Source organism: Ranitomeya imitator, chromosome 1 (genome assembly GCF_032444005.1).
Source record: "Ranitomeya imitator isolate aRanImi1 chromosome 1, aRanImi1.pri, whole genome shotgun sequence".
Classification (NCBI taxonomy): domain Eukaryota; kingdom Metazoa; phylum Chordata; class Amphibia; order Anura; family Dendrobatidae; genus Ranitomeya; species Ranitomeya imitator.
In genome coordinates, this window is record NC_091282.1 from 717,100,598 (window position 1) to 717,113,661 (window position 13,064).

Sequence of the window (13,064 nt, forward strand, 5' to 3'; positions counted from 1 at the left end):
TCACCTCCTTTTCCCAATGAAAATGCATGCTCAGTTGAACAGAGTGTGCATGTGTATGGAGAATTGGGGCTGTCCAGTCTTGGGGTTCAAGTCTGAAATCACTTTATGTGACTGCAGACTTGTGAATCCTTACAGTATGCACACTGCACACTGTCAGGATTCTCTGATGCCTGGAGCGAGCGGTTGTGTCACCTTAAATACCTGATTTGTATACTTCGGCCACATTATCACTAGAGGTATGTAGCCTTATTCAATACATTTATATTGAGCGAAGCCACGCACGTCTAGTCAGCATGTGGCCACATGTATGCAAATCACATCCTTGCGGTCAAACGTCTTACCGCTCCTGGCACTGGAGAATCCTCGCAGTGCGAAGTGTGTATGCTGTAAGGATTCACAAGTCTGCAGCTTCAAAGATTAAAGGGACTCTGTCACCTGAATTTGGAGGGAACAATCTTCAGCCATAGGGGCGGGGTTTTCAGGTGTTTGATTCACCCTTTCCTTACTCGCTGGCTGCATGCTGGCTGCAATATTGGATTGAAGTTCATTCTCTGTCCTCCGTAGTACATGCCTGCACAAGGTGCAATCTTGCCTTGCGCAGGCGTGTACTATGGAGGACAGAGAATGAACTTCAATCCAATATTGCAGCCAGCATGCAGCCAGGGGGTAAGGAAAGGGTGAATCAAACACCCGAAAACCCCGCCCCTATGGCTGAAGATTGTTCCCTCCAAATTCAGGTGACAGAGTCCCTTTAAGTGCGGACATGAACCCCAAGCCTGGACAACCCCTTTAATATTGTAGCCTGATGCCTTTGTCATGGAGAACTAAGGACAGCTATGAGCACAAAACATTCTCCTAAAATACCAAGGGACTAGGAAAGTGCCTGATACACCATAGTTGGCAGGAAGAACAGGCTGTTGGGAGCTCATTTGATTATGTATAATGTATGAGATTTTTTTTTCCGCATAACCCCATCATAAATACTAGCCAGCCCCCCACACAAGAAGCTGACACAGACCCTATTGATATTCCCAGACTGCCTTCTAAACAGTATAAATATGAGCCTAAAATGAAGAGGTAATTCACTTTTAGACAACACTTGCTTAATCACTTCAAGGCCCTATGTAAAATAAAAGCAATCAATACTGATCTCCTACAGCGGTGCCATTTTGTAAAAATGTTGGTGCTGCTATTCTCGGCCGCCGCTGTAGTAGTTGTGTATACATTTTAATTTCAGACCTATAGGTTTCCATGGTAACAGACTACAAACGAACTGTGTAGTCTGATGCTGCAGCCATACTGCTGTGTCCTCAACTTCTTGCTAATGTATACTCAGTAGATTAACAAGTAGCTTTTGAAACAAGTAATAATTTTTATATAACACAAGAACTTTGTCCTTTGAGAGCATTTATGACCTATCTTCATTTTTACTCCATGATGACACCTGTATTTACCAGCATGGACGTCATCATAATGACACCTATATTTACTAGCAGCAGCATGGACGTCGTCATATTTACACCTATATTTACTAGCAGCAGCATGGACGTCGTCGTATCCTGTACTGCGCTGCGTGTTGTTCTGAGCAGGAAAGCAGAGTTCCTGTTAGTTTACTAGATTGGATTCAGCGGCTGTAATCTTTATATAACCCTTATCTTTTTCAGATTCTGATGGGAATGTTTGCCAGGGCAGCGAGCTGGTGCAGATCATGCTGACCATGCATGGTTTCCTAATCCCTTCCGCTGACCTGCTCAACAAGCTGAGGACACTATATCCTTTACTGCATAAAGCAGACATTGCTCCGCCGTGTGCACCATACTCAGAGGGTAATCTCCACCCAAAAAAATAACACAAAACAATATGTTGTGAATATTCCAATATTTTGCCTTAGGCCATGTTCAAATGCTGCATTTTTTGCTGCTATTTATGAAAAAAACACTCGGTAAAAGTAGCAGCAAAAACAGCATCGGTTAGGAATTGTGTGAACACTGCCTTAGACTTAAGGCCATGTTCACACGCTGCAGATTTTTCACCATTTCTGCATACCTTGTCAGTAAAAACATAGCGGCAAATCTGTTTTTGGTGCAGATTTTTGACCTCTCACTAGTATTGGTGAATCTGCAGCAAAAAAATGCTGAAAGAATGGACATAGTGCAGATTGAAATCAGCACCAAATCTGCAAGTCACAAATAAGCAATGTGTGCACACAGCCTAAACTGCTGCAAAATGGTGTGGGGGAAACCAGCCTGCACTTGGTGTTAACCCCTTCTCACACCTTGACATGCAGTAACTGTACGACACCGTCATATGTTATACAGCTGGCATCTGCCTCTAGCAGCAACGACCAGAAGTAGCTCCGATCACTGATGTTTAACCATTTAGATGCTGCTGTCAATCACAGGGGTACCAATGGGTAGCCATGGCAGCTGCTGCCAACAGAAGATCCACATCACTGCCATCTTGGATATTGTCAGTTTCACTGTGGTAGTAGTACAAGCAGATTGAAGTCCTGGTGATGGGGGACACCAAAAAATTATTTAAAAAAAGTTTTTTTGTTTTTTTTTTATTCAAAGGTCTCATATCTTAAAGGGAATCTGCTTTTTGCTACTTCTGAAAACAGCATAATGTGGGTGCAGAGACCCTGATTCCAGAGTTTGCAGTCATTTGATAAAAATCCCTGTTTTATCCTCTACAGATCTGTCACTTCTCTGAATGCTGAGGTCTATATAACCCTGCCCCCCACCACTGATTGACTACTTTCTGCTTATGCACAGTGTACAAAGAGTGCTGCCAATCAGTAGTGGGGTGGGGTTATACAGAGCTCATGATTATGGAGGACTACATGGCAGCAGGTTTACGAGTCCTCTAGTGATAATGTCCTGCTGTTAAATCAGTGATTTTATCAAACCTAGGCTGCCGTCACACTATCAGTATTTGGTCAGTATTTTACATCAGTATTTGTAGCCAAAACCAGGAGTGGAACAATTAGAGGAAAAGTATAATAGAAACATGTCACCACTTCTGTATTTATCACCCACTCCTGGTTTTGGCTTACACATACTGATGTAAAATACTGACCAAATACTGATAGTGTGACGGCAGCCTTACAGCGGGCAGCTCAGTAAGTGGCACATCACTGGAATCATGGTCTCTGCCCCTGCTGGTGACAGATTCCCGTTAAACCACCTCCCTTTTTCTAATTAAAAAAACAAAGATGTGGTATTTTTAAAATAGCCAGTGACATTTTTTTTTAGCCAGTCAGCTCCATCGCCTAAAAAAGAAACAGTTACAGGTCTCTAAAAACGGAGGCGCAAACCTTTTTTTTTTTTTTTTTAACAAAGTTCTGAAATATTTTCCAAACATTAAAATAATGAAAAAAATCCTATAGAAGTTTGGTATATCGCCATAATCATACTGCCCCGAAGAATCACGTGCTTCGGTCAATTTAATGTACGATGAATGCTGTAAAAAGAAAACCCCAAAACAATGCCAAATTATTTTTTTTCTTCTCCCGCCTGTATTTTTTTTTCGTCTTTCAGCACGTTAGTGAAAAAAAATGACCCTATCCTAAAGGGGTTAAAAGTTTGGAAACCGTACTGGTAAATTCTGTATGTCTGTACAGTAGCCGATATCTGCTGCAGTTTTACTGATCTGAATTGATGATACGGGTTGGGTTTAGCAGAACTCCGAGTATAATGGCTGAAAATGAGTGATAAAAGGTTGCTTGGTTACATCCGTCTGCGCAGGAGTTTTTGAGACTGATTTATCAGACGTGAATGGCTTCTTTTTTTTGCCTTGCTTTGTCTCAGACACCTTTGATGATGTAAGTAATGAGCAGACGCATAAGGAGCGGAGCATGTGTGTTGGTATTGACAGGCGTGTGCTCATGGGGCTGCGGATAATGAGGAAACTCATGGGGGAGGCATAACCTGGCAACAGAGAGATTACGTCCAATGCTTGTTGTTTATTGTATAACCTACATAAGCCTGGAAAATAGAAAACCTTCTGTAGCCCATACATTGGGCGAAACAATACATAGAGCTGATGCCCTCTACAACTTGTCTCCATTGAATTGCAGGCATCATTTTTTTTTAATTTAATCTCCTGCAACCTCCTCTCCTCCTCTTCTCGATTTTTAAAAAAAATATTTTTACCTTAACTGATATTCCCAACATATGAGACGGCTCTGGAGAAGCGGTCATTGATGTTCTGCCTCAAAATCTGCTACTTTGTCAGGTGAGATGACTCTCCAAAGGTTGCGATGGTGACCACTTTTTCACGTCTCGGACAACCAAGCTTTCCAACCACGTAGTGTTACTAACCCCCAACAATTTTTCATGCCAGGTACTGGATTACAGAACTTTGGACCATGTTTAAAATGGACTCGCGTTTAACTCAGAACATGGAAGAATTCCAGGAGATGGTGCGAGCGCAAGGAGAAGAGTCACACTGGCATCTTCTTGACACAGCTCAAATGTTAGTAGCTAGGAACGGAAGGTCTTTTTATTAATCTACTATGGTTCTAGGATGTTTGTGAACGTGCCATAAAAATTGACCTAAAACAGCATCAGATTTTCACATAAGTTTTAGAAAGTAGATAAAGAAAACCACATAAAAAATGAGTCACAAATAGTGATGAGCGAGTGTACTCGTTGCTCGTGTTTTCCAGAGTACACTGGGGTGATCTCCGAGTATTTGTTATTGCTCGGAGATATAGTTTTCATCCCCTCAGTTGCATGATTTACGACTGCCAGACACGCTGAATACATGTGAGGAATGCCTGTTTATTAGGGAATTCCCACATGTATTCAGCGTATCTGGCAGCCGTAAATCATGCAACTGAGGGGATGAAAACTATATCTCCGAGCAATAACAAATACTCGGAGATCACCCGAGTGTAGTCGCTCATCACTAGTCACAAATATTAGACTTTGTAATTTTTTTTACATGAGGAAAATTATTCAATACACAATTTTGAGAGTAAAAAAAAGTATGTGAACATTTGCTTTCAGTATCTTGCGTGACAAGTTGTGCAGTAATAACTGCATCTAAACATTTCTGCTAAGGCTGGAGTAACACATAACGTATAAAAAAATCAGTCTGTTTTTTTACGGATGAGAATCGCATCAATGTTCCCTGAACAGTGATCCGTATGTCATCTGTGTGCAATGCAAGGATGCGATTTTCTCGCATCTAAGCATCAGTGTGACATCCGTATGGCGAGATTTTCATAGCCTAGGAAGGGGCCATGGATATTGACCTCCCTAGCTAAAAATACCTGCACCCAGCTGCCCCAGAAAAGGCACATCTATAAGATGTGCCAATTCTGGCACTTAGCCTCTCTCATCCCACTGCCCTGTAGCTGTGGCATATGGGGTAATAATGAGTTAATTCCACCTTGCTATTGTAAGGTGACATTAAGCCTGGTTAATAATGGAGGTGTCAATAAGACACCTATCCATAATTAATCCAATAGTATGAAAGGGTTAAAAAAAATACACACACATTAAGAATAAAGTCTTTTAATGAAATAATTAAACACACAGGTTTTCCATCTTTATTACACTCTCAATTCAAGCGAAGCCCTTGTTTTCCTGTAAAAAATCCAAAATAAAAAGCAACAACATCCCATACCTGTTCGCCGTACAGTCAAGTCCCACGCTGCAATCCATCTCAAGGGATTAAATAGTTTACAACCAAGAGCGGTGCTAATGCTACCGGCATCGGCTGTAAACCACTTGTAATGAATGGAAAGCTGTCTGCGCAGCCTCCCCGCCTGACCGGACATGAACTCTGTAGCATGGGAAAGTTTCTACAATAGCAAGGTGACATTAACCCATTATTACCCCATATGCCACCGCCATACGGCAGTGGGATGAGAGAGGTTAAGTACCAGAATTGGCGCCTTTTCTGGGGTGGCTATTAATATCTGCCCTCAGTCACTGGCTTTCCCTCTCTGGTGAAGAAAATTGAGCGGGAGGCCAAGCAATTTTTTTCCTTCAATAAATTTGTTTATTTAACACATCTCCAAAATTTAACACACGCAGAGTACTAACATTATTAGTCAGGGTCATATATAAATTTATCTGATATGCAATGGTTTACTGTATGTAAACCATGTGTCATACCCTGTCGGCTTCGGCAATGATTTTACAGAAGCCGACAATTGAATTATTCTGCTACATCTCTAGGAAATATAAATATATATATGTGTGTCAATGACATATGTGTATATATATATATGTATATATACCTATACTATGTGTATATTTATTTTATCTATTCTATTTTAACCTGTCAGTGTGACTTTACATTACAGCGCCCTAAGTTGCCGGCTTTTCTATAGGACACCAGTGTGTATTTCTTGCAAGTCACACGCATGGTCCATGTGTAATCCGTTTTTTTCTCGCACCCTTAGACTTGCATTGGCATTTCTCGGCTAAGATACGCGGATAATCACAGCATGCTGCGATTTCTCTTGCACGTATAATACAGCTGAGAAAAAAACGGACGATGGGAGTTGCCCCATAGATTAACATTGGTCCGAGTGCTATGCAATTTTTTCTCGCATAGCACTCGTCTCTATTTCACTCTAGTGTGACTCCGACCTAATTGTTGATTTTGTCCTGCCATCGGTTTGGAGGAATTTTAGCCCATTCCTCCCTACAAAACAGCTTCAACTCTGTTATGTTGGTGGGCTCTCTCCCATTGAACTGCATACTTCCGGTCATTTCACAACATTTCTACAGGATTATGGTCAGGACTTTGACTTGGCCATCCCTAAACTTGAACTTTATTTCTCTTACCCATTCTTGTGTAGAACGAGTCCTGTGCTTTGGATCACAGTTTTGCTGCACGATACACATTCTCTTGCGATTCATCCCTAGGACAGATGTCCTGACATTTTCCTTTAAAATTTGCTAAAAAAGGTCAGAATTCACTGTTCCATCAGTGATGACAGCCATCCTGGCCCAGATGCAGCAAAACAGGCTCAAACCATGATACTACCACCACCATGTTTAGCAGATGGTATGAGGTTTTTATGCTGTAATGATAGGTTTGTCTTTCTGCAAACATAATGTTTCTCATTTAAATCAAAATGCTCTATTTTGGTCTCATCCATCCACAAAACATTGTACCAATAAGCTTCTGACTTGTCCAGGTGACCTTTAGCAAATTGTAGGCGGGCAGCAATGGCTTTCTCCTTGCAATCCGATCATACATACCATTGTTCAGTGTTCGTCTGATGGTGGACTCATGAACATTAACATTAGCTAATACAAGAGAGGCCTTTAGATGCTTTGAGGTTACCCTGGGTTGCTTTGTGCCCTCGACGATTATTATACGAAGGAGTGATCTTTATAGATAGACCACTGCTGGGGAGGGTAATAATGGTCTTGAACTTTCACTATTTCTGCACAATCTGTCTGACTGTGAATTGGTGAAGTCCAATCTTTTTAGTGATGTTTTGTAACCTTTTCTACCTTGATGAATATCAACAACTCTTCTTCTGAGGACCTCAGAAATCTCCTTTGTCTGTACCATGGTATACAGGTCCTTCTCAAAAAATTAGCATATAGTGTTAAATTTCATTATTTACCATAATGTAATGATTACAATTAAACTTTCATATATTATAGATTCATTATCCACCAACTGAAATTTGTCAGGTCTTTTATTGTTTTAATAATGATGATTTTGGCATACAATTCCTGATAACCCAAAAAACCTGTCTCAATAAATTAGCATATCAAGAAAAGGTTCTCTAAACAACCTATTACCCTAATCTTCTGAATCAACTAATTAACTCTAAACACATGCAAAAGATACCTGAGGCTTTTATAAACTCCCTGCCTGGTTCATTACTCAAAACCCCCATCATGGGTAAGACTAGCGACCTGACAGATGTCAAGAAGGCCATCATTGACACCCTCAAGCAAGAGGGTAAGACCCAGAAAGAAATTTCTCAACAAATAGGCTGTTCCCAGAGTGCTGTATCAAGGCACCTCAATGGTAAGTCTGTTGGAAGGAAACAATGTGGCAGAAAACGCTGTACAACGAGAAGAGGAGACCGGACCCTGAGGAAGATTGTGGAGAAGGACCGATTCCAGACCTTGGGGAACCTGAGGAAGCAGTGGACTGAGTCTGGTGTGGAAACATCCAGAGCCACCGTGCACAGGCGTGTGCAGGAAATGGGCTACAGGTGCCGCATTCCCCAGGTAAAGCCACTTTTGAACCATAAACAGCGGCAGAGGCGCCTGACCTGGGCTACAGAGAAGCAGCACTGGACTGTTGCTAAGTGGTCCCAAGTACTTTTTTCTGATGAAAGCAAATTTTGCATGTCATTCGGAAATCAAGGTGCCAGAGTCTGGAGGAAGACTGGGGAGAAGGAAATGCCAAAATGCCTGAAGTCCAGTGTCAAGTACCGACAGTCAGTGATGGTGTGGGGTGCCATGTCAGCTGCTGGTGTTGGTCCACTGTGTTTCATCAAGGGCAGGGTCAATGCAGCTAGCTATCAGGAGATTTTGGAGCACTTCATGCTTCCATCGGCTGAAATGCTTTATGGAGATGAAGATTTCATTTTTCAGCACGACCTGGCACCTGCTCACAGTGCCAAAACCACTGGTAAATGGTTTACTGACCATGGTATTACTGTGCTCAATTGGCCTGCCAACTCTCCTGACCTGAACCCCATAGAGAATCTGTGGGATATTGTGAAGAGAAAGTTGAGAGACGCAAGACCCAACACTCTGGATGAGCTTAAGGCCGCTATTGAAGCATCCTGGGCCTCCATAACATCTCAGCAGTGTCACAGGCTGATTGCCTCCATGCCACGCCGCATTGAAGCAGTCATTTCTGCCAAAGGATTCCCGACCAAGTATTGAGTGCATAACTGAACATTATTATTTGATGGTTTTTTTGTTTGTTATTAAAAAACACTTTTATTTGATTGGATGGGTGAAATATGCTAATTTATTGAGACAGGTTTTTTGGGTTATCAGGAGTTGTATGCCAAAATCATCAGTATTAAAACAATAAAAGACCTGACAAATTTCAGTTGGTGGATAATGAATCTATAATATATGAAAGTTTAATTGTAATCATTACATTATGGTAAATAATGAAATTTAACACTATATGCTAATTTTTTGAGAAGGACCTGTACTTCCACAAACATGTGTTGTTAAGATCAGACTATAGATCTCTGTTGTTTAACCCCTTAGCGACCGCCGATACGCCTTTTAACGGCGGCCGCTAAGGGTACTTAAACCACAGCGCCGTTAATTAACGGCGCTGTGGAAAAAGTCCATAGCGCCCCCCAGAGGCCGATTTTCTCCGGGGTCTCAGCTGCCGAGGGTAGCCGAGACCCCAGAGAACATGATTCGGGGGTTTTTTAACCCACCCCGCATTTGCGATCGCCAGTAATTAACCGTTTACCGGCGATCGCAAAAAAAAAAAAAAAAAAAAAAAAAAAAGCGATCTCTTTTTAATTTCTCTGTCCTCCGATGTGATCGCACATCGGAGGACAGAGAAAAGGGGTCCCAGGTGGCCCCCCAATACTCACCTAGCTCCGCTGATGCTCCTCGTGTCTCCCGGTGGGCGCCGCCATCTTCAAAATGGCGGGCGCATGCGCAGTGCGCCCGCCGGCCGGCACCGGGAGAATCTTTGGGGTCTCGGCTGCCGGGGGTAGCCGAGACCCCAAAGAGCACGATCGGGGTCGGTATTACCGACCCCTGTTTTGCGATCGCCGGTAATTAACTGTTTACCGGCGACCGCAAAAAAAAAAAAAGTAAAGTGTAATTCTCTGTCCTCTGATGTGATCGCACATCAGAGGACAGAGAAATAGGGGGATTCGGGGACCCTACAATACTCACCTAGGTCCCTGGATCCTCTTGCTGCTCCTCCTGGCCGCCGGCAGCAGAACATGGCGGACGCATGCCCAGTGCGCCCGCCATCTGTCTCCATCTGCCGGCCGGCAGGAGAACAGCAGTTGGGGCTAAAATTAGGGTTAGGGTTAGGGGTAGGGTTAGGTTAGGGGTAGGGTTAGGGGTAGGGTTAGGTTAGGGTTAGGGGTAGGGTTAGGTTAGGGGTAGGGCTAGGGTTAGGGCTAGGGTTGGGGCTAAATTTAGGGTTAGGGTTGGGGCTAAATTTAGGGTTAGGGTTGGGGCTAAATTTAGGGTTAGGGTTGGGGCTAAACTTAGGGTTAGGCTTCTTTCACACTTACGTCGGTACGGGGCCGTCGCAATGCGTCGGCCCGACATACCGACGCACGTTGTGAAAATTGTGCACAACGTGGGCAGCAGCTGTAGTTTTTCAACACATCCGCTGCCCAATCTATGTCCTGGGGAGGAGGGGGCGGAGTTACGGCCACGCATGCGCGGTCAGAAATGGCGGATGCGACGTACAAAAAAACGTTTCATTGAACTTTTTTTGTGCCGACGCTCCGCCAAAACACAACTGATCCAGTGCACGACGGACGCGACGTGTGGCCATCCGTCACGATCCGTCGGCAATACAAGTCTATGGGCAAAAAACGCATCCTGCGGGCACATTTGCAGGATCCGTTTCTTGTCCAAAACGACGGATTGCGATGGAATGCCAAACGACGCAAGTGTGAAACTAGCCCTAGGGCTAGGGTTGGGGCTAAAGTTAGGGCTAGGGTTGGGGCTAAAGTTAGGGTTAGAGCTGGGATTAGGGTTAGGGTTTGGATTAGGGTTCGTATTAGGGTTAGGGTTGGCATTAGGGTTACGCTTGGGATTAGGGTTAGGTTTGGGATTAGGGTTAAGGTTAGGGTTGTGATTAGGGGTGTATTGGGATTAGGGTTAGGTTTGAGGTTAGGGTTGAGATTAGGATTAGGGGTGTGTTGGATTTAGGGTTTTGATTAGGGTTATGGTTAGGGTTGACATTAGGGTTGTTTTGGGGTAAGGGTTGTGATTATGGTTAGGGTTAGTGATTAGGATTATGGATGAGGTTAGGGTTAGGGGTGTGTTGGGGTTAGGGTTGGAGCTAGAATTGGGGGGTTTCCACTGTTTAGGTACATCAGGGGGTCTCCAAATACGACAGCCAATTTTGCGCTCAAAAAGTCAAATGGTGCTCCCTCCCTTCTGAGCTCTGCCGTGCGCCCAAACAGTGGGTTACCCCCACATGTGGGGCATCAGCGTACTCGGGATAAATTGGACAACAACTTCTGGGGTCCAATTTCTCTTGTTACCCTTGTGAAAATAAAAACTTGGGGGCTACAATATCTTTTTTGTGGAAAAAAATAATATTTTTTATTTTCACGACTCTGCATTCTAAACTTCTGTGAAGCACTTGGGCATTCAAAGTTCTCACCACACATCTAGATAAGTTCCTTGGGGGGTCTAGTTTCCAAAATGGGGTCACTTGTGGAGGGTTTCTACTGGTTAGGTACATCAGGGGCTCTGCAAACGCAACATAATACCCGCAGACCATTCTATCAAAGTCTGCATTCCAAAACGGCGTTCCTTCCTTCCGAGCTCTGCCGTGCGCCCAAACAGTGGTTTACCCCCACATATGGGGTACCAGCATACTCAGGACAAATTGGACAACAACTTTTGGGGTCCAATTTCTCTTGTTACCCTTGTGAAAATAAAAATTTGGTGGCTAAAAAATCTTTTTTGTGGAAAAAAAAAATATTTTTTATTTTCACGGCTCTGCATTATAAACTTCTGTGAAGCACTTGGGCATTCAAGGTTCTCACCACACATCTAGATAAGTTCCATCGGGGGTCTAGTTTCCAAAATGGGGTCACTTGTGGGGGATTTCTACTGTTTAGGCACATCAGGGGCTCTCCAAACGCGACATGGCGTCCGATCTCAATTCCAGCCAATTCTACATTGAAAAAGTAAAACGGCACTCTTTCTCTTCCAAGCTCTGCGGTGCGCCCAAACAGTGGTTTACCCCCACATATTGGGTATCGACGTACTCAGGAGAAATTGCACAACAACTTTAGTGGTCTAATTTCTCCTGTTACCCTTGTGAAAATAAAAATTTGTGGGCAAAAAGATCATTTTTGTAGAAAAAATGCAATTTTTTTTTTTCACGGCTCTACGTTATAAACTTCTGTGAAGCACATGGGGGTTCAAAGTGCTCGCCACACATCTAGATAAGTTCCTTAAGGGGTCTAGTTTCCAAAATGGTGTCACTTGTGGGGGGTTTCCACTGTTTAGGCACATCAGGGGCTCTCCAAACGCGACATGGCGTCCAATCTCAATTCCAGCCAATTCTACATTGAAAAAGTAAAACGGCACTCCTTCTCTTCCAAACTCTGCGGTGCGCCCTAACAGTTGTTTACCCCCACATATTGGGTATCAGTGTACTCAGGAGAAATTGCTCAACAACTTTTGTGGTCTAATTTCTCCTGTTACCCTTGTGAAAATAAGAATTTGTGGGCGAAAAGATCATTTTTGTGTAAACAAAAGCGATTTTTTGTTTTCACGGCTCTACGTTATAAACTTCTGTGAAGCACTTGGGGGTTCAAAGTGCTCACCACACATCTAGATAAGTTCCTTAAGGGGTCTAGTTTCCAAAATGGTGTCACTTGTGGGGAGTTTCCACTGTTTAGGTACATCAGGGGCTCTCTAAATGTGACATGGTGTCCGATCTCAATTCCAGCCAATTCTGCATTGAAAAAGTCAAACGGCGCTCCTTCACTTCTAAGTTCTGCGGTGCGCCCTAACAGTGGTTTACCCCCACATATGGGGTATTGGCGTATTCAGGAGAAATTGCATAACAAAATTTATGGTTACATTTCTGTTTTTACACTTGTGAAAATAAAAAAAATGGTTCTGAATTAAGATGTTTGCAAAAAAAAGTTAAATGTTCATTTTTTCCTTCCACATTGTTTCAGTTCCTGTGAAGCACGTAAAGGGTTAATAAACTTCTTGAATGTGGTTTTGAGAACCTTGAGGGGTGTAGTTTTTAGAATGGTGTCACACTTCATTATTTTCTATCATATAGACCCCTCAAAATGACTTCAAATGTGATGTGGTCCCTAAAAAAAAATGGTGTTGTAAAAATGAGAAATTGCTGGTCAACTTTTA

The 13,064-nt window shown here is 43.0% G+C and overlaps 1 protein-coding gene across 3 annotated transcripts in view; it reads left to right on the forward strand.

The window, feature by feature from the left end:
- The window catches only part of RASGRP1 (RAS guanyl releasing protein 1), a 67,797-nt gene that overhangs the window by 29,676 nt on the left and 25,057 nt on the right, over positions 1-13,064 (forward strand). For all 3 annotated transcript variants that reach the window (XM_069732478.1, XM_069732484.1, XM_069732488.1), the window contains exons 3-5: positions 1,665-1,770; positions 4,174-4,236; positions 4,345-4,476. In XM_069732478.1, the coding sequence (XP_069588579.1) occupies positions 1,665-1,770; positions 4,174-4,236; positions 4,345-4,476 (301 nt within the window). The remainder of the gene's footprint in view (positions 1-1,664; positions 1,771-4,173; positions 4,237-4,344; positions 4,477-13,064) is intronic.